The sequence below is a fragment of the Thalassophryne amazonica genome, chromosome 4, assembly GCF_902500255.1.
Source record: "Thalassophryne amazonica chromosome 4, fThaAma1.1, whole genome shotgun sequence".
In the NCBI taxonomy this organism is placed as follows: domain Eukaryota; kingdom Metazoa; phylum Chordata; class Actinopteri; order Batrachoidiformes; family Batrachoididae; genus Thalassophryne; species Thalassophryne amazonica.
In genome coordinates, this window is record NC_047106.1 from 62046265 (window position 1) to 62068416 (window position 22152).

The 22152-nt window shown below is 42.8% G+C and overlaps 1 protein-coding gene across 4 annotated transcripts in view; it reads left to right on the forward strand.

The window, feature by feature from the left end:
* The window catches only part of b3gat1a (beta-1,3-glucuronyltransferase 1 (glucuronosyltransferase P) a), a 432840-nt gene extending 411479 nt beyond the window's left edge, over nt 1-21361 (forward strand). For all 4 annotated transcript variants that reach the window (XM_034167983.1, XM_034167985.1, XM_034167986.1 and 1 more), the window contains 3 exons: nt 2288-2584; nt 14418-14523; nt 21149-21361. In XM_034167983.1, coding sequence (XP_034023874.1) covers nt 2288-2584; nt 14418-14504 — 384 coding nt within the window. In that variant the 3' untranslated portion in view covers nt 14505-14523; nt 21149-21361. The remainder of the gene's footprint in view (nt 1-2287; nt 2585-14417; nt 14524-21148) is intronic.
* The last annotated feature ends 791 nt before the right edge of the window (nt 21362-22152 follow it).

Sequence of the window (22152 nt, forward strand, 5' to 3'; positions counted from 1 at the left end):
TCAAATCAAAACATTCCAATAACATCACAAAAAGAAAACAGTGATAGAAACATCAACATCATCATCTAGTTTCAAATGACGCATCATAAACAAGTTTCAGAAATACAAAACATCATTAAGAAATACATAAAAACATATATCGCCTTTGCCATGGGCTGGAGCTGCGCACAGCGTGTACATTGGTAGGCTGTCCCATGTGAAAAGGACCGTCTGATCATGCTGGCAATCTGAATGTCACGTCACCCACGTGAGCTCTGGTCCACATCACACGGTATGTCCTACGATGTGCCCCTTGGTGGACATGAGCACGGGGCCGGCTGGACATGCTGGGCCAGCAGATGTGGACATGATAAGTGCTCACTGCTTCATTCATTTCATGACTTGACGTCTGTGACCATGAGTCATATACAGAGGAACAGAAGGATCATACTTGTATTGTCTGCTCCATAAGAGGGATTAAATATTATAAAATGATGTTTTTTTATGTTGTGTGGGTTTTTTTTCTCCACAGCAGTGGTGCACTGTGGTTCCATACGTGCCAGCTGCATGCACTGGGTTTGTGCACAAAACTGTTGCCGCTGTATCGCGCATGCCTGTCCAACCATGTGTCCCTCCCGACAGCAGGTGGAATGTTTTTCAGTTCTCCATTTTAGTTTGTGATGCTGTCACGAAATGTAGTGGATTTTTATGATGGTATTGCAAAATCCCATGCCTATCCCAGCAGTCATGGGGCGTTAAGGTGGGGTACACCCTAGAGAGGACACCAGTCTATTGCAGGGCCACATATAGACAGACAATCACAAACACACACACACACACACACTGACAATTTTAAAGTTTCCAATCCACCTAACCTGCATGTCTTTGGATGTGGGAGGAAATTGGATTCGATACCACAACCTTCTTGCTATGCGGCAACAGTGCTAATCACTAAGCCACCATGCTGCCACTTATACTCCAGTGTGACTTATACACCAAAGAAAAATCACACCTTCATTATTAATGTTAAAAATAACTATTTATAGTTGAATAAATGCTAATAAAAAAACACTCCCCAAAAATGCACAAAAATTCCAAATTAAAGAGCTGATAAAATAGGAAAAAGGTGCAACTTAATAGTAGTAATAATAGTAGTATGAAAATGAAGTCATGTTGACATCATAAACTGGGCTCACAGCCTAGAAACACAATTTTGAAAAATCACTATGATCATTTAAACTTACATCTCAGTGAGCAGTGCACACAGGGTATGCATCAGAACTTCACTTACCGTATTCAACATGACCAAAAGCAAAATATAATTCATTTCCATTTTCCGTTTGTCAAAAGCAGCATGTAAGTGGAAAAAAATCATGCAGATGCACACATGCGCAGATCATGCAGATGCACACATGCACTTAAATTAACGACACATTTTCTCTTCCGCAGCTGACACGGCGCACCAATTAAAAGGTAGAGTATCCTGCCAAACCTTATCTGGGTGGCTAGCGCAGTCGTGTTCCCTAAAGCTCCAATAGATGGATTCCCATAAGCCTCAGACTGCTTTCCAGCTGTTCAAACTATTGCTCTTTGATGCACTGCACTGACCACACATCAGATCATTCACTGGCATAAGCTCATTTGCAAAGGAGGACTTCCAACTGTAGAAACACACAACGCATATTACAATGACAAAAGCATACTGCATGTGTAAGCAAGCTCCTATAAGCTGCACGCAGGCAGACAGACGTACATCGACTACTTGCATGCACGTGTCTTTGTTTGAAATAGACCCACAAGATAGAGATGAGCACCATTATTTCTGCTGCATTGAGCTTGATTAAATGGCTCTGCAGAATTTCAAAACCCTTCTTCCCTTGTTTTAAAAATGGACCGCTTGTAAATCTGATTTCTGCCAGGAAAACAAAGAAAAGTGTGGAAAGATCATCTGATAGCAGGAGATGAACTGATGATGGTCTGTTGCTTTAAAAGAATCACTTTCAGTCAACCATCGACGATGCCCCACTTCCTCTAATGGCTTTGTTCCTTGAAGCCTTTTCAGCACAGTCCACACTTATCCTTTTCAACAGTTGTGTGTCTAATTATCTCATTGTAGGGCTGCGGTTTAATATGCACCCTGCATTCACCTCACAGTGTTTCAGCTGCAACAGTTTAGTCAATAATCAGAATGGATTATATCAGCAGGTCTAAAAGCCCTCTGTCCAATGTGTCTCAGTGTCATGTACACTTTTCCAGCTGGCTAATTCTCTCTCTTGTTCACTTGCTTTCTGTTCTCTGCTGTTACCAGATGAGATCGACTCAGAAAGTTTCAGTGTGGCCCGTGGCCTTTGTGGGTGGATTGCGCTACGAGTCTCCAAAGGTCAACGCAGCTGGAAAGGTCTACGGCTGGAAGACGGTGTTCGATCCCCATCGACCCTTTGCCATTGACATGGCTGGTTTTGCCATCAACCTGAGGCTTATTCTTTTCAAGCCACAAGCGTATTTTAAGCTTCGTGGGGTAAAAGGAGGCTACCAAGAGAGCAGTTTGCTCCGAGAACTTGTCACACTCAATGACCTGGAGCCTAAAGCAGCCAATTGCACTAAGGTCAGTGATTTTTCATTACCTGTCCAAACATTTTTAACTGTAGGTGCATAGTGATTTTGTTTTTCTTTTCCAGATGGTTTTGCATTTTGTTAAAAAGGTTGGTTAAGAGAAGGGAATGATGCCCTGTATTCATGAAGAAATAATTTATGAGGTTATGTAATCATAAATATAGATGATTCCATAACACACTATGTGTCAAGAATGGGTTGGCCAGTGCAATAAGGAGTCAGGCTATGAATAGATGTGGCCTTTTTTCCCCATTCTCGAACACACTACCTGTTTGAGTCCTCAGACAAGGCATTTCATCTGCATTGCTCCAGTTCACCCAGCTGTAAATGGGTATTGGCCTTTAACAGGGAAGTAACCTGTCAGACATATGTAATGTCCCGGGGCAGACTCCAGTCATAGAATCTCATCCCCTTTTGTGATACAAAATCTGGGGTACATATGTATAAATGTAAATTTATGTTAAGTTAATCTTTGAAGATAGAAAAAGGCAGGCGTGGTGGCCAAGCAGTTAATAGGGAAGGTTCCTAGTTCAGAGCCATGTCTGCCCATTCTTCATTTAAAAAAAATGAATGCGTCAGAAAGGACATAAGGAGTAAAATTTGATCTGTGGTGGTAACCTCGAGTGAAAACCCAGATAACACAAAAAGGAGGTGACATTGGTACAGTGACATAATTAAATACTCTCCTGGGCTAAAGCCAAAGAGGTTAAGCAAACTCCAACAGTGGCTTTAGTGACCACCGTGACCATGCACTTAGCTACAAAGCTTCATGTAGGGAGGGGTGTTATTTCAAAAAATTTTGATATCTAGAAATGTTTACATGGAATATGGAAATATACATGGAATAAACCATAACAGTATCATTTTTGGGTCATTTGGTTCCAAAAATCCATATGGACGGAGCGTTTGAAAATTTCAATCAACGCGTGTGTCGTATATGTGCTGTTGACATAGAAAACCACTCTGTTGCTTATAATTAGTTCATTGTGGCCATGTCATTCTTTACATGTGATGATTATACTCAACTGATGTTCCTGAAATAAAAACTACATAGATTTTGTTTGTTACAATTGACTGTAACATATGTACTGAAATTGAGTTTTTTGTCAATTACTCTTAAAATACACCAGATAGGCTTATTGTTACTATAGAAGTTGAATATAAACTTGGGGTCAAGCAACATTTGGAGCCAAATTTCAAGTCTCTAGGTGCAGCGGTTATCAAGATATGACATTTTCGTCGATATTTTTGGCGATTTTTGAACCCGATATCTTCACTGGCTTCGTCCATATGTGTTTCTGGAACCAAATGAACCAAAATGTATCCTGCTATGGTTTATTCTGTGTATATTTCCATATTCCATGCAAACATTTATAGATTTCCAAATTTTTTGAAATAACACTCCTCACTACTTCATGGGCAAATTGATAGGCTTGTCTGTCTTTATGCTATGGTCTTTGTGCATGTAAAAAGAAATGCCAACATGGCCCAAAATAGGAGGTTCACAGGTCCCTACATGTATCTATCAGAATCCAAGATTTCAGAGCTGAATATTGAGTATTTTTTCTGGACTTACAGAAATTTTGCAGACCCACTCACTGATTATATTAAGGTATTACATGAAACTGCAAACAATGCATTGTGCTTACTCTTTATACCAAAAAGGTTTTGGACAGAGGGACAGCTGGTCACTCAGTCCTCTGGGTAACAACCGAATGCTTCAGATTCAGAACCAAAATTGCCTGGGCAGAGGCAACTGAATGTTTAATGTTATCAGCCAAACATATTCAATTTCAAAGAACAAGAACACAGTTATCAAAATCCCTTGATTAATGTGAAGGTCTTTAAAGATAATGCTGTTGAATTCCATTTACAATAACTGATGTTCACTCAAAAATACCAAAGCAATTCCTTACACAAGATGGCAGACAAAAATATTGCAGAAATGAGTATGATGTCTGCTCCAGTCTTTTTTCCATCTCTGTGGTCACTGCATATCGAGCTCGGTGGCAAGTGTAGTCACCATTGCTACTCATCAAGCTTGCTACAGCTCACCTGTAGCTAGGTGAAAACAAGCTATAAAGACAAAAAAACAAATGTAGCAGCACAGTGCTGTTAGATATATCTGTGGGTTTATAACCCATTTTGTTTTTAGTGTATTGGTAACAAGTAAACCACCTTAAAGTTTTGTGATACTCAATTGTACATGCCGGTAACTGTTGGTAATCTTGCCCATATAAAAGCCTTGGAAGATTTCCTTATATCTGTGAGAAGTTGGTTGTCTAGTAATTTCCTACAATTGAATTCTGATAAGACTGAAATGATGGTTCTTGGTCCAGCCAGACATTCACATCATTTTGACCATATGGCGCTTAATTTTGGTTTGTGTGTTGTGCATCATACGGACAAAGTGAGGAATCGGAGTACTTTTCGATCCTACATTGTCTTTTGGTCCCCACATTAGAGATATTACGAGGACTGCCTTCTTTCATCTGCGAAATGTGGTGAGGATTCGTCCCATCCTGTCTATGGCCGATGCTGAGACTTTGATACATGCGTTTATTTCTTCCAGATTGGATTATTGTAATGTTTTATTTTCTGGTCTGCCGTAGTCTAGCATTCGAGGACTTCAGTTGGTACAGAATGCTGCTGCCAGACTTTTGACACAAAGTAGAAGGTTTGACCACATTACTCCCATTCTGGCATCCCTTCATTGGCTACCGGTTTCTGCCAGATCGAATTTTAAAGTTTTATTGTTGGTTTATAAAATTGTTCATGGACTGGCAGCTTCCTACCTGGCGGACTTGGTTAAGCCCTACGTACCTGCGAGGCCCTTGCGTTCGCAGGGCGCAGGGCATCTGTGTGTTCCGAGGATGAACAAGATGTCTGTGGGGTATAGAGCCTTCTCCTGCCGTGGTCCGACTCTTTCTACTGCTATCTACCTGCTATTATTCGGCAGTCTGACACGGTGGAGACTTTTTGAAAACCCACTTTTTTAGACTGTCTTATCATTAATTTAATTTGTTTGTGTTTGCTTTGTAATTTCCTTTTATTCTTCTGTGTTTTATCTTTTTATTGTGCTTTTCTTGCTTTTCATTTTGATTTTAGATTAATTTCTGTTGTTGTGAATTGTGTGAAGCGCCTTGGGGCAACTTTGTCGTGAGTTGGCGCTATATAAATTAATAAATTGAAATTGAAATAAATTGGATCATATATTTTTTCTATAGCCCCTTTCACACCAGGCTTGCATAAAGTTGCATTGTGATGAATATGGAATATGCTGGACAACTGCACAGCTTTGGCATAGTCTCAGCATGTGATTGCACTCCTAGTCTTGCTTTCAGTTGCTTACTGCCATGTATGTACAACCCCAATTCCAATGAAGTCGGGACGTTGTGTAAAATGTAAATAAAAACAGAATACAATGATTTGCAGATCCTCTTCAACCTATATTCAATTGAATACACCACAAAGACAAGATATTTAATGTTCAAAGTGATAAACTTTATTGTTTTTGTGCAAATATTTGCTCATTTTGAAATGGATGCCTGCAACAGTGCAACATGTTTCAAAAAAAGCTGGGACAGGGGTATGTTTACCACTGTGTTACATCACCTTTCCTTCTAACAACACTCAAGCATTTGGGAACTGAGGACACTAATTGTTGAAGTTTTGTAGGTGGAATTCTTTCCCATTCTTGCTTGATATACGACTTCAGTGTTCAACAGTCCGGGGTCTGTTGTATTTTGCCCATCATAATGCGCCACACATTTTCAATGGGTGACAGGTCTGGACTGCAGGCAGGTCAGTCTAGTACCCGCATTCTTTTGCTACAAAGCCACGCTGTTGTAACGTGCAGAATGTGGCTTGGCATCGTCTTGCTGAAATAAGCAGGGATGTCTCTGAAAAAGACATTGCTTGGATGGCAGCATGTGTTGCTCCAAAACCTGGATCTACCTTTCACCAATGATGGTGCCATCACAGATGTGTAAGTTGCCCATGCCATGGGCACTAACACACCCCCATACCATCACAGATGCTGGCAACAATCTGGATGGTCTTTTTTCTCTTTTGTCCGGAGGACACGACGTCCATGATTTCCTAAAACAATTTGAAATGTGGACTCATCAGACCACAGCACACTTTTCCACTTTGCGTCTGTCCATTTCAAATGAGCTCGGGCCCAGAGAAGGCGGCTGCATTTCTGGATGTTGTTGACGTATGGCTTTCGCTTTGCATGGTAGAGTTTTAACTTGCACTTGTAGATGTAGTGACGAACTGTGTTAACTGACAGTGGTTTTCTGAAGTGTTCCTGAGCCCGTGGTAAAATCCTTTACACAATGATGTCGGTTTATAACACTCACAAGGCCAAGGATTGGTCAAATGACCAATCTACCTCTAAGGCCCACAGGAGAGTCAAATGACCCCAAGATCCCCTGTGCAGAGCTACTTCTGTTATGTAAACAAGGAAGTCTCAGAACACCTCAGGGGAGGGGCTGACTTGGCTAGCCACATTCTTGTGTTTGCATATTTGCTGTCTGTGTGCCTGCTTAGCTGAAAGGGCTGCTGATTTGTGCTTAGGTGGATAAATAACTTTACCCTGGGGGAGAGATGAAATTTTGTTTTCTGAATTGTATTGAAATGTACCAAAAAACACACCAAAAGAAAAAAACTTTGTTTTCTGGATTTTATTGAAATGTACCAAAATGTACCAAAAAACACACCAAAAGAAAACTTTGTTTTCTGGATTTTATTGAAATGTACCAAAATGTACCATAAAAAAAACACACCAAAAAACCAAAATATATACAATAGGTACAGGTTACAGTCACTCACAATGACTAACAGTCCCCACACTGCCATGGAAGGTCTCTTCTGCATTTGCCACAAGTATACCTGTCGCATTTCAATACAATTCAGAAAACAAAATTTCATCTCTCCCCCAGGGTAAAGTTATTTATCCACCTAAGCACAAATCAGCAGCCCTTTCAGCTAAGCAGGCACACAGACAGCAAATATGCAAACACAAGAATGTGGCTAGCCAAGTCAGCCCCTCCCCTGAGGTGTTCTGAGACTTCCTTGTTTACATAACAGAAGTAGCTTTCCACGGGGGATCTTGGGGTCATTTGACTCTCTGTGGGCTTTACAGGTAGAAGAGAAAAGCTTGGACCTCGCAGTGCCGCCTGAGGGATCGAAGGTCACGGGCATTCAATGTTGGTTTTCGGCCTTGCCACTTACGTGTAGAAAGTTCCCCAGATTCTTCTGAGGAGGAGGTGCGCGCGACGTGCCATGAGAAGTGGACTTTGGACATGTCCTCTGAACGTGGAAGCTTGGCTCGCCTCCTCTTCTTCCATGGTTTTCAAGCTTCACTGCCAGTAGGATGAATAAGAGCTATCAATCCAGGCATGTACTGAAAAAAGGATTTTTCACCTTGGCGTGTAGAATTGGGGAGGCTTGTTGCAGTGTTGTGTAGATTTACAAAAAGTTGTGGAGTGTTGTGTAGACTTGCCTAAAAAACTGCGTACTTTCTGCATCCAGTGCTCTATGCTGATAAAATTAAACATGTTTAATTTTTTGCATCCACCTCGTGTAACCCTCAGCATACCGCTGCATAGGGAACAAAAACTGGGCGTAGAGCTGCTTAACTCAGCATTGTCAGTACGCAGCAATACGCAACTCTACGTTGGCCTCGGTGTGAAAGGGGCTCATGAGTCTGTTATCTGCTTAAACGTTCATGTGGAACTGGATTTAACTGGTTTCAACTTGTGGAGGTAGACGGATTTTCAGGCAGTCTGTGGAAAGAAAGAGTCAAGACATTGACCATTTGTCAAATATCAGGCTTTTTTATAGGAAGCTTCAGACACTGTCAACCAGAGTGTTCTGATTGGAACAGTGTGAAGGGTTCCTTTTTGAGCTCTGCTTTTATCCACGTCAGGGCAGGGGGCAGTTATGCATACAGTGTCTAAAGAATGCATCTGTTCAAACATAGACACAGAGTTCATTTAAAAGAAACAGGTTGTTAAAACAAAGTCCCAACTGAAGGCTGAATGATTGTCCAATCTACAAGAATGACAGGGCCGTGATGATCAAAAAGTCCCTGGAGAATATTGGAGAAAAATAAAATGAAAGGTATATGGGATGTATTAAATGGCAGTCATACAACAAATAGAGGAAATCACAATGTTGACCACAGAAAATGTGCTCTGGGTGTATTCCTTGATTTAAGCAAAGATTTTGACACTATTGATCATAAAATATTATTAGACAAAATGCAAAGGTATGGTATTAGAGGGATTGGGTTGAGCTGGCTGAGCTATCTAAGAAACAGGAAACAATATGTACAAATGGTGAGCACAAAATCACACTACATGGATATTACTTCTGAGGTACCACAAGGGTCAATATTAGGATCTAAGTTGTTTATTTTATAAATCAATGCTATATGTAATGTTTCAAAGTTATTGAGATTTGTATTGTTTGCAGATGATACAAATATTTTTGTTCTGGTGATAGTTTGCAGCAGATGTTGGAGCTGATCATCACAGAAATTAGTAAAGTAAAATTATGGTTCTACAAAAACAAATTATCATTGAATTTAGATTATGTTGTTTGGAAGAAATTCCATGAATGTTCAAGTAGACCTGATTATAAACAATACACACATATAAAGAGTATACCAAAATAAAATTCTTGGAGTGATCACAGACAGCAAAATTGGCTGGAACCCTCATGTAAGCTCAAAACTGGCAAAATGCACTGCAATTCTGGGGAAGACAAAACACATACTGGATTATAAAGCCTTGCACATACTCTACTGTTCATTATTTTTACCATATCTGTCTTACTGTGTAGAGAAACAACTACAAAAGCATCCTGCAGCAACTATGCATACTACAGAAAAGAGCAATAAGGATAATAAAGTAAAGTGGGATACAGAGAACATACCAGCCCACTATCTGTAAAAATCAAACATCTTGAAGTTTATGGATTTGGTCAAATTTAAAACATCATGAATCATGTACAAAGCCAGAAACAATTTACTGCCAAAAAAAAGTGGCTATAATTTGAGAGGAGAATTGAACTTCAAAAAGAACAGAAGTCGAACTCGTAAGAGAAGAATGTGCATATCAATCTGTGGGGTGGATTTGTGGAAAAGTTTGGAGCTGGAGCTCAAACAGAACACCAATATAAATCATTTTAAAAGAAGGTACAAAAAAAAAATAATCTTAAGTAGTTACAGTGCTCACTAAAGTATTCAAAATGGTAAAAAGAAAAAATTGACGTGTACCAGTACCCGTGATTCATTGATTGTTTTCGTATTACTGTTCGTAGTCTGACAGAAATGTTTTATTTTCAATATTGACACGGTATAAAGAGGTTGGGGCATTTAAAAGCTAGATAGCTTCAGCCTCGACCTTTTTCACTCAACTACATGTTTTGTTTTTATTCATTATGTATTTTCTTTTTTGTTTCATTTTATCTATTCATTCATTTCTTTTCTGTTATTGCATGAGTTTACTGATTGAAATACGTAAATGAATCAAATCCCTTTCATCTGAGAGAATGTCTTCCATGGTGGTGAGAATCAGAGGTCACTTGGAGGTTATGAACAATGTCCCACGATGAAACTTGTCTTTATTTAACACTAGTAGGTCCAGGCCTAGTGTCTTTTCTTGCATTGTGATTGATCAGAGTTGCTTGCAGTGTCACTCAGAGGTCATTTGTGTGATTAGGCTCAGGAGATGGTTTTATCAGATGTGCTGGAAGGCCGAAGGAATGTCTTATCAGATGCTTGTCACACTGAGTGTGATGTTACAAGCGGTCAAACAGAACATTTAGTTAACAGAAAAGCAATATTTATCATTTTGGTTTCACAAGTGTTTAAAACAAAGAGAATTAAGTTAGCATAGGTTTCATCCTTGTGCGGGTTTGGGCAGGTGTCCAGACCTCCCTCTGTGCCTACCGGTAGCCAATAATAGTAGGATTTGCAAAATAAGGTCCGCCTTTTGTCACACTCAAACTGTTCCAGTTTCTTTGTTCAAGGTTCTGAATGACTGTATCTCCTGCTAGAGAGAATCCAGGCTGGTTTTTCACCATGATTTTGAATAAATTTAATCTCAGAAATAGTTTGACTTTGTAGGAACACCATTACAATAATGACCAGGGTAAAACTAACAATACAACTAGCTGTAGGACCAATAAGAAGTCACTATTACCAAGTATCCAGTTGGGCTAATTTGCAGGGATGTCCAAAAGAAATGCATGCTGCAAAATCCATGACCTGGCTCATACAAACTCTGTGTTTGCATGCACACAGTGTAGCTATTTGTCTTCACAATCAAGCAGGACATCATGTTTTCCTGCCTACCACAGTGGTCTTTATGCTACTGGTTTACACTTTGTCCTCCTCCTCCACGCTGACATTTTTCTTCAGCATGCACTATGAGAGGCATAATGACATTTGAAATATAAAGTTCACCTAATAGAATGCAAATTAGCGTGTTGCTAGAAACATGGATGCCATTGATTTGCTGTCTTGCACTGTCCACTCCACGCAAACATGTTTACAAGAGCTTGACTGATAGGCTCGAAGGGAGCAGCAGCAGTGGCGGTAATGATCATCTCCACACTATTCCTGCTTGCGGCCCTTGGTCTGGGTCACTTCACTAAGCCTCCATCTCTCTGGGCAAAGAGCAGTTAGATGGAGGACTAGCCAGCCAGCGTCCCCGCTGTAAATTCATACACAACGGCAATGCGAGAAACTGCGAGACAGCTTTTTCTCTTGGACTCTCCCTGAGGGGTAAATGAAAAGTATTCAGGGAACAGCAGAGAGAGCAGAACTGGAGTTGTGGGTGTCGACATCATGCTGATTATAGATGAGCACTGGGATGGACAGAAGGGCAGGAGGGAAAGCGAAAAATGGAAATTCATGCATCGGCATCTCTCCTCCTTATAATCAACCATTTCAGACGGGAGCATGACTATTAACCTCCCCCTGCACCTGTGCGAAGTGGGAGTGGGTTCCTGGCACATCTCTTACACGCCCTATGCATAATTCATGTCCGCTACTACACAGAGATGAAAGAAAGGAGGGCTCCAACACAGACAAGAGCAGGAAAATGAGTTTGACACTTTTTGCTTTTGTTGTTTTAACCTTGTCATCCTGTTCTTAGATGTTTGTCTGTGAACCAACATCGGCCCAGTCTGAAATGTACGGAAAATGTATACTTTTGTTAATTTATAATCAACAGAAAAGGGACTTACATTTTGGTGTTCCACTGGTGCTTAACAGTCCAACATGAACTTTATATTGGAGTCCAAAATTGTAACGATGTAGTCCGTAATTCTGTGCACTGACTCCATGTACTTCCAAAAAAAAAAAAAAAAAAAAAATTCTTTGTGTAGTTCCTCAGTCCAGCGAAAAATCACATCAGAAATTTGTCCAGCTTTTCATCCTATCAGCTCTTCATGCCTCCAGACGGCTTACAGCATAGTGGATTTGTGTTTTTGTGTTTGAAGAATGAGTAGCATCAGTTAGCTCCTTCAAATCGTCATCCTCCAGCAAAACAAACTCCACCACGTTTAGCTAAGCACCGCCCCCGGTAGTGCAAGCATGTGTGGTGGTTGGGACATGCAATAGCACATTTCATATAGCACCAAAATTGCACGCTAAAAAAAAAAAGAAAAAAAAAGAACTATTGCATGGTCAATGAAACACAATGGCAAATGGTATGAATAATCCATGTCACATGACATACAACCCACCAATCAAATGACAAGGATCCAATCAGCCGTTATACAACCCCAATTCCAATGAAGTTGGGATGTTGTGTAAAATGTAAATAAAAACAGAAGACAATGATTTGCAAATCCTCTTCAACCAATATTCAGTTGAATACAACACAGAGACAAGATTAATGTTCAAACTGATAAACTTTATTGTTTTTGTGCAAATATTTGCTCATTTGGATGGAAATGGATGCCTGCAACATGTTTCAAAAACACTCTCAGAACAACAACAAACACTATCAAACATGAATAAGAGTGCTTTCAGAGCACTCTTATTGTCCTGGTGAAACATCATCTGTGTCATTTTCCTCAGCATTTGGTCTTGCCAGTGTCATGGGGGCCAGCAGGAGTTGCTGGGCAATAGTAGTCAGTAAACCTCACTCCCCAACAACTTTACAAAGAAAGAAAAAAAAAAGAAGATTGGCCAGAGCCTGGCCTTTTGGCCAACTGGTTTAAAAGTCTGCCTTCCATACTGGAGGTCGTGAGTTCACATCCCAAGGGGAGTGAGTGGAAGGAGCCAAAATCACAACACACATGTTCCTTTTCATTACCAGCCCCCAAAGAGATACCTATCTAATGTTTAAATTTAATGTTTGCTGTTTCAGTTGTTCTTAAAACTGCCAACCTATGCATAAGCAATGCATACGCATAGCAACCAGCATAGCAAGAGGCTAACAAACATAAGACTTGTACTAATTCACATTAGCCCCTCTTATATAATATGTTGGGGTGGAACTCTCAAGGCACCTCACAATTCAATTCAATTATAATACAGAAGAGGGCTGTGAATTGATTGTAACATGACCATGGATGCATTTTGATAGTAAGTCCCTTCGGCTGCTCCCTTGTTTGCACTTGGGGTCGACACAGCAAATCCAAGGTGGATCTGCATGTTGAATTGGCACAGGTTTTACACCGGATGCTAAAACCACCTGTGTATGCATAGGATCACTGTCTCACTCCACTTTGGGCTGTTCCCACTCCAGCCAATTAAAAGAGAAAACATTCACTATGATGGAAGCATGGACTGTGCTGCACTAATGCACTTTGTTTGCTGCTGATTTGACAACATGCTTAAAACTGCAGAAAACGTGGTATGTGACACCTGTTCTGATCTTCTGCTTGTGTATTAATTGTTGTGGTTGGGTTTTCTAATATGACCCCAAACACACAGAACCGGCAGAATGTGCTCAGACAGTGTTCTTTAATCAAAGCCAATCTCATCCCAAGGTCATATACAGGTGCTCAAAACACAAAGTCCAAAAATCAAACAGCAGGATCAAAGATCACAAAAGAAAATACAGGTCTAAATCTGGACATCTGACTTGGAAGAAATAAACACAGCGAACCACAAGGGTGAAAAAACATCCAATGAGCCAGCAACCAGAAATCTGAAAAGCAGAGTTTAAGTAGACTGGGAGGTGATTACAATTGACTGCAGGTGCACTGATGGCTGAATGACTTCAGGTGTGAGCGCAAACAGGAAGAAAGCAAACCAAACAAGAACAGAGAATACAGTGTCGAAGTAAAACAGGAAGTAGGGTGAATCTGACAAACCATGAGAATAAAACCAAAGTAGGACATTTCAAAATAAACCTAAACCTCATGTTGTTCTGAGCGGGTGAACAAATTGCATAAGTCAATATTTGCATGTAAACATGAATGTACTTAGGATTTAAACATTTTTTGTGCAGGTACGTGATGATATGATAGTGCCCACTAACTTGAAATTGCCAAATGAGTTTAAAATAAGGCACACCGAGTTTCATCGACCTGCATTAGTGCTTCACAGTCAACCTTCTGAGCCCATCCTTGTACTCTGGAGAATCAGTATTGTGTTGGCAGCTCTTTACACATAGATGGGTCCTGTGGTTGTGCATGTAATGTTCTAGCAGTGAGTGGAATTTAATGAACATTAAAAACAGGAGCTGAAAGGAGAAGCAGACTGAATAAGAGCACTAAGAGAGCAACACGTTGTTATTGCATTTGTTTTTTGTGTTTTTATGTGTCTGTGTGTTTGTGTTTGGTTTCTCCAGATACTTGTCTGGCACACAAGAACAGAGAAGCCTGTCCTTGTAAATGAAGGGAAAAAAGGATTCACAGACCCCAACGTGGAGATTTGACACTTTCTCCAAGACCAGGGTAAATAAATTCTAATTCAAATTCAAATTTATTCATTTGTATAGTGCCAGTTCACAACCATATCGCCTCAAGGCACATCACATGACACAGAAAAACACAACAAAAGACTTAAAAGAGTAAAACATGATAAAAAGCAATCCATTAAAAAAGAATTAAAAAATAAGAAATACATAATAACATAATAACATACATAAAATACTAATGATAAAACAGGGAAAACAAGTGGGTCTTAAGTTTAGATTTAAAAGTCTCCACAGTGACTTCAATTCACAGGGCACAGGGCAGGGGCATGATAGGAAAAGGCTCTTTGACTGGCAGACATTTTATTCACCCTGGGAACACAAAGACGTCCCGTACCCTGCAAACGCAGGGCCCAAGCCGGTACGTAAGGCTTAACCAGGTTCACCAGGTAGGGAGGTGCCGGTCTGTGAACAGTTTTATAGGCCAGTAACAGAACCTTAAAATCCGATCTTGCAGACACAGGAAGCCAATGAAGGGATGCTAAAATGGGTGTAATATGATCAAACTTTCTGCTGCGTGTCAAAAGTCTGGCAGCAACATTTTGAACCAATTGAAGACCCCTAATGCTGGACTGCAGTAAAGCAGAAAATAAAGCATTGCAGTAGTCCAATCTGGAAGAGATAAATGCATGTATCAGAGTCTCAGCATCAGCCACAGACAGTATGAGACAAAATAAAATTGGACAAATAAGTAACTCTTTTCTTTAGTGAGCTATTGTGTTTTTGTAATCTATGCATTTTCCTTCCATAAACACAAATCAGTTTTGAAGAAAGAGCAGTTCACTTGAAAAATTACAATGGGAAATCCATTTTTACCTTCTACATCTTGAGTTTTCCTAATATTTTCCAATATGACAGACAATAACAAGTTACTGGCAATATACCATATAATTTCAAATATGTGTAAGACTGTACAAGACTTGTTTTGCTTAATTTTTTTCCTTGGAAATACAACAGAACAGAAAAAAGGGCTTTCCTTCCATTCAGTGTTTAGACTTTTACAAATCATATACATTTGCAACAGTAGGTTGTACCATATACCTTTGAAACATGAAAGTTATGTAAGTCTGTCATGTAAGTTAAAGAGCAACTGAGGAGAGGTTTTGGTGTAAAATTTAAGCTCATGGTGACAAATGTAGCGGAGTCAACAAACAATTCTAAAGCAGCCAAGAAATACAGTGTGTGAACGTGATGTTAAAATATGGCAAGCACAAAAAGACTTTCATAAAGAAAAGAGAGGGTGGCCACAAAATTTGTTTGTTGTTAGTTTGTTTTCAAATAAAAACATGAAGCCTTTTTCCAAAAATATGTCTTGAAAACTGCATGCATTCATACCTCTGTCAATGAATAAATTCCTGTCTACACTCATTTATTGAGAAGAGACCCTGCTGTCATATTTCATGATAGACCCATCTTTTTTACATAATTTTATGAAAATCAAATCACAGGTAAGGGCCCCTTCACACATAGTAAAAATGTGGTCAAATTGCCCATGAAGTGCGCATGAAGCAGGAGTTGTATGCAATACGTGTAAATTCATATCTGTGTTATATGGCTGGGGGGGCCTGGCTGCCGGTTTGTTTCTGTTTTTTGGTTTTCCTCCCAGGTGGCTTGCGTTTGGGACTGAGTGGCTGTGTTGCTGAGGCTGTCAGGACCTCACCCTGATCACCTGCGACTCGTCAGGACTCACAGCTGTGGTGCATCTGGATGGATTGGAACATGTTGGCATTTAAGACTGGAGTGCACAGTGTGTATTTGCCAGAGACTCGACCTTGTGACCAGACGGGTGAGATCGTCGTCTCGGGAGCCATCTCATCAACAGCGGATGCTGAGAACGTCCAGGTTTGATGCACAGTCTGTGAAAGAGGAGGGGGTGAGGTCTCACGCTCGTCAGCACACTTCCTGAGACTCGGTTGTTGCGGCCACCTGGGGGGTGTCGGCGGGGTCCTTGGGTCCGAAACAGCTTCTGGCTCCGGACCGTTAGCGCTGCTGGGAGCGCACCACGCCAGACCGCACCTTCTGTTATATTATCACTGTTATGTATTAAATTCAGTTAGCCTTTGTACCGTGCTCTGCTTATTTCATACTGGGTCCTTCAAACGCTGGTCGGTTCTCCGAGCTGCGTTCGACACATAACAATCTGCCTCCAATGCCTCGTACACCTGTTGCTACAACTATTTGCGTACACCAGCAGTTCAAAGACAGAATGTGCACTGTGAGAGCCCATTGAACCCTCTCGCAGTAGGTGTCGGCCAAATTCCAACTGACACACATGACCATCTAACACCGCTCGCTTGGCACTTAGAAAATGTATGGCCATTTGCGCTATTAGCACGACAACAGTCAGCAGACGATCACTTTTGAGCTGGATGTGAAATCTGTCTAAGTTCCCCCACGAGTGTGGCTTTGCAAAAGTCCCTTTCACATTGGCGTATTCGTAGAGCTGCTCATTGTGGCGTATCGTCTATGCTGAGTTGAGCAGCAATACGCCCACTTTTAGCAGCTCTAAAAGTGGCTTTTAGCTTTTCTCCCTACACAGCAGTATGGCTATGTGCGTAGGACAGAAGAAATTTTCTTCGGCGTAAGAAAGCGTAGAGCGTTGAACTCAGTTTTAAGCAGGTCTGTGCAGCACAGCGTTACTGCTTGCAAGTCTGTGCAACACTGCACTCCTGTACACAACCAAAAACTGAATGCGTGAATCCAGAGGAATCAGCTGAGAACATGATCACACAGCCCACAGCACCTGTATGTGATCAGAACAGGGAATCGAACCTCAACTCAGAAATCCAGAAACACAACAGAAACAGCAGCTCGGTCACTCACTTTCTTTCGCGCGCACATGCTCTCCCTCGCTCTCACTCTGCCTCTCCCTCTCTCCCTCTGTCACGCTCTCCCTCACTCTCACTCTGCCTCTCCCTCTCTCTCCCTCTGTCACGCTCTCCCTCACTCTCACTCTGTCTCTCCCTCTCTCCCTCTGTCACGCTCTCCCTCACTCTCACTCTGTCTCTCTCCCTCTCTCCCTCTGTCACGCTCTCCCTCGCTCTCACTCTGTCTCTCCCTCTCTCCCTCTGTCACGCTCTCCCTCACTCTCACTCTGTCTCTCCCTCTCTCCCTCTGTCACGCTCTCCCTCACTCTCACTCTGTCTCTCCCTCTCTCCCTCTGTCACGCTCTCCCTCACTCTCACTCTGTCTCTCCCTCTCTCCCTCTGTCACGCTCTCCCTCACTCTCACTCTGCCTCTCCCTCTCTCCCTCTGTCACGCTCTCCCTCACTCTCACTCTGCCTCTCCCCTCTCCCTCTGTCACGCTCTCCCTCCTCTCACTCTGCCTCTCCCTCTCTCTCTCTCTCCCTCTGTCACGCTCTCCCTCACTCTCACTCTGTCTCTCCCCTCTCTCCCTCTGTCACGCTCTCCCTCACTCTCACTCTGTCTCTCCCTCTCTCCCTCTGTCACGCTCTCCCTCACTCTCACTCTGCCTCTCCCTCTCTCCCTCTGTCACGCTCTCCCTCACTCTCACTCTGCCTCTCCCTCTCTCTCTCTCTCCCTCTGTCACGCTCTCCCTCACTCTCACTCTGTCTCTCCCTCTCTCTCCCTCTGTCACGCTCTCCCTCACTCTCACTCTGCCTCTCCCTCTCTCCCTCTGTCACGCTCTCCCTCACTCTCACTCTGCCTCTCCCTCTCTCCCTCTGTCACGCTCTCCCTCACTCTCACTCTGTCTCTCCCTCTCTCCCTCTGTCACGCTCTCCCTCACTCTCACTCTGCCTCTCTCTCTCTCCCTCTGTCACGCTCTCCCTCCTCTCACTCTGCCTCTCCCTCTCTCTCTCTCTCCCTCTGTCACGCTCTCCCTCACTCTCACTCTGTCTCTCCCTCTCTCCCTCTGTCACGCTCTCCCTCACTCTCACTCTGTCTCTCCCTCTCTCTCTCTCTCCCTCTGTCACGCTCTCCCTCACTCTCACTCTGTCTCTCCCTCTCTCCCTCTGTCACGCTCTCCCTCACTCTCACTCTGTCTCTCCCTCTCTCTCTCTCTCCCTCTGTTACGCTCTCCCTCACTCTCACTCTGTCTCTCCCTCTCTCCCTCTGTCAACGCTCATCCATCACTCTCACTCTGCCTCCCTCTCTCCTCTCCCTCTGTCACGCTCTCTCCTCACTCTCACTCTGTCCTCTCCTCTCTCTCTCTCTCCCTCACGCTCTCCCTCACTCTCACTCTGTCTCTCCTCTCTCCTCTGTCACGCTCTCTCACTCTCACTCTCCTCTCCCTCCTCCTCTCCCTCTGTCACGCTCTCCCTCACTCTCACTCTGCTCTCCCCTCTTCCCTCTCGTCTCCTCTCTCACTCACCCTCTTCACTCTGCACTCTGCCTCATCCTCTCTCTCTCTCGCTCTCTCCCTCTGTCACGCTCTCCCTCGCCTCCTCACCTGTCTCTCCCTCTCTCCCTCTGTCACGCTCTGCCCTGCTCTCACTCTGTCTCTCTCCCTCTCTCCCTCTGTCACGCGCTCTCCCTCACTCTCACTCTGTCTCTCCCTCTCTCCCTCTGTCACGCTCTCCCTCGCTTTCACTCTGTCTCTCTCCCTCTCTCCGTCTGTCACGCTCTCCCTCACTCTCACTCTGTCTCTCTCCCTCTCTCCCTCTGTCACGCTCTCCCTCGCTTTCACTCTGTCTCTCTCCCTCTCTCCGTCTGTCACGCTCTCCCTCACTCTCACTCTGTCTCTCTCCCTCTCTCCCTCTGTCACGCTCTCCCTCACTCTCACTCTGTCTCTCTCCCTCTCTCCCTCTGTCACGCTCTCCCTCACTCTCACTCTGTCTCTCTCCCTCTCTCCGTCTGTCACGCTCTCCCTCACTCTCACTCTGTCTCTCTCCCTCTCTCCCTCTGTCACGCTCTCCCTCACTCTCACTCTGTCTCTCTCCCTCTCTCCGTCTGTCACGCTCTCCCTCACTCTCACTCTGTCTCTCTCCCTCTCTCCCTCTGTCACGCTCTCCCTCACTCTCACTCTGTCTCTCTCCCTCTCTCCCTCTGTCACGCTCTCCCTCACTCTCACTCTGTCTCTCTCCCTCTCTCCGTCTGTCACGCTCTCCCTCACTCTCACTGTCTCTCTCCCTCTCTCCCTCTGTCACGCTCTCCCTCATTCTCACTCTGTCTCTCTCCCTCTCTCCCTCTGTCACGCTCTCCCTCACTCTCACTGTCTCTCTCCCTCTCTCCCTCTGTCACGCTCTCCCTCACTCTCACTCTGTCTCTCTCCCTCTCTCCCTCTGTCACGCTCTCCCTCACCCTCACTCTGTCTCTCTCCCTCTCTCCCTCTGTCACGCTCTCCCTCATTCTCACTCTGTCTCTCTCTCTCTCCCTCTGTCACGCTCTCCCTCACTCTCACTCTGTCTCTCTCTCTCTCTCCCTCTGTCACGCTCTCCCTCACCCTCACTCTGTCTCTCTCCCTCTCTCCCTCTGTCACGCTCTCCCTCACTCTCACTGTCTCTCTCCCTCTCTCCCTCTGTCACGCTCTCCCTCACTCTCACTGTCTCTCTCCCTCTCTCCCTCTGTCACGCTCTCCCTCACTCTCACTCTGTCTCTCTCTCTCTCTCCCTCTGTCGCACTCTCTCTCTGTGTGTGTCTGATCAAACCTGTGACTTTAAAATAAAGGCATCATCACTGCATGTCGGTGCTCTCATCAAACGCCCTGATCGATCAGGTCTGATCAAATCAGCGAACCTGATCGGAGCAACCGGAGGTTTAAAAGTTTAAAGAGTCATAGCATTTCATTCATGGCAGCCTTTACCACAGCCAGACTCAGCAGCATCTGGACACAGAACACGCAGCGGGTGATCCAAATGCCATGTCACCACGTGAGCGTTGTTCCACATGACAAAGTGTCTGCCGTGTGGACGGCACACCGCAAAAAAAAAAAAAAAATACATGCTGCAATGGTTTCATGCACATGGGAACACAGTGCGAGTAGCTGTACGATGTGTAACCACATCATGCAACTACTTGCACTGTGTTCCCGTGTGCACGAAACCATCGCAGCGGCATCGTTCACGCCTGCCTGTCTGCTCGATGTTTTCGTGGTTTGCTCATATGAGCTGTTTCGCCGTGATTCACCCTGATTTGTACTTATTCATATTATGTGTGAAGGGGCCATCTCACAATGTTTAAAGTTACTGTAAAATTCTCTCCTATGACCTCTTTATGCAGTTCTGATTCAATGTTAGGCTTACCTTTTTCACTATATTACATAAAGCAGCTGTATTAACATGCCATATCTAACTATTATTTATTTATGTTAATTGGTTAAGCTTTTTTCCAGATATCCACTGCAGTTTTTGTTTGTAATGTAACCACTCCAGCAAGGTTTATGTAAATTGGTTTGCTAGATCTCAGTAAATCTGCAAAGCAACAAACACTGCATAACGTTAAGTTAAAAAAAAAAACAGGATAAAAAAACAACTACACAACTGTGGTGAAGATCAATGACTAATCTATGATTTTAGTTATTAGTTACATTCTGAATGCTGCCACAACTTGTATTTTTTCTTTTAGAAATGAGGTTTGTACTGTCGGTCTACTCAAGTACAACCTTAATGCTCTTTCTCACCTTATCTTACTGCATTTTATTCCAGGTGGTTGGCCTTGGACCTGCAAGAAGGAAAAAAAAGGCTGAGTCTCTTAAAGTGCAGCCAGCATTCATGTCTTAATCATCAGAAGGAAGAAAAAAGAAGTGGGGGGAGATTTTGAGGGGGGACTTCATCCTCTTGGCTGGAAATTGCATTTTTAAAATGCGAACTAAAACAGCGCAAATGCATCATAATAAAGCACAGACGGCTAAACGGCAACGACATTTGTCACGTTTGAGATTAAAGTGCAGAGCAGACAACATAATGACGTCTCACAGCATCGCTGTGACCTGCAGCATCTTCGCAAGAGACAGCACAATATGAGCATCCAGCCGGCCGACACTGAACAAGTCATAGAACGATCCCTCATCCAGAAAAAATAAAGACAAAAGAAATCACATGATTTGCACATGGTCAAAATCAGAAAAAGCAACTCATAACATCACTTGGATTTAAGGACTTTCATCATCAGCCTGGATAAACATATGAAGACTATGACCTCATGTGGATTTAGCAAACATGTCTCCAGAAAGGAAAGGAAACTTCGTTTGATAAATGATTTTTTTTTTCTTCTTCTTCTTTAATTCAAATGTTGAGGGTGTTTTACAAGCATTTAACTTGCTAGTTGTGTACTACTGATTCTTACCCACATTTACTCCTTGGGTTGTCATTGCTCATCGAGTCCTTACAGTTCATTTATTATGCACTTGGGAGCACTTCCTTCACAAAACATTTCCCTTAAAATTGGGACTCGAAGTGTACGTGTACCTAAATGTCAAAATCCTCTGCTTAGCACTTACAAATATGTTCCTTTGTGGTAACGTGTAAATAGTAATTAAATACGACAACAAGCAGCAAATGAATGACAAATTTTCATTCCGAGGGGAAATAATTGTAATTACTGTATTTATATGATAAAAAAAACAAAAGAAGCAAAATCTCCTCTGTCTGGTAACTCACGGCAAGGCACAGGTTCACGATAAAACATGGTAAGAGCAATAGCACATAAC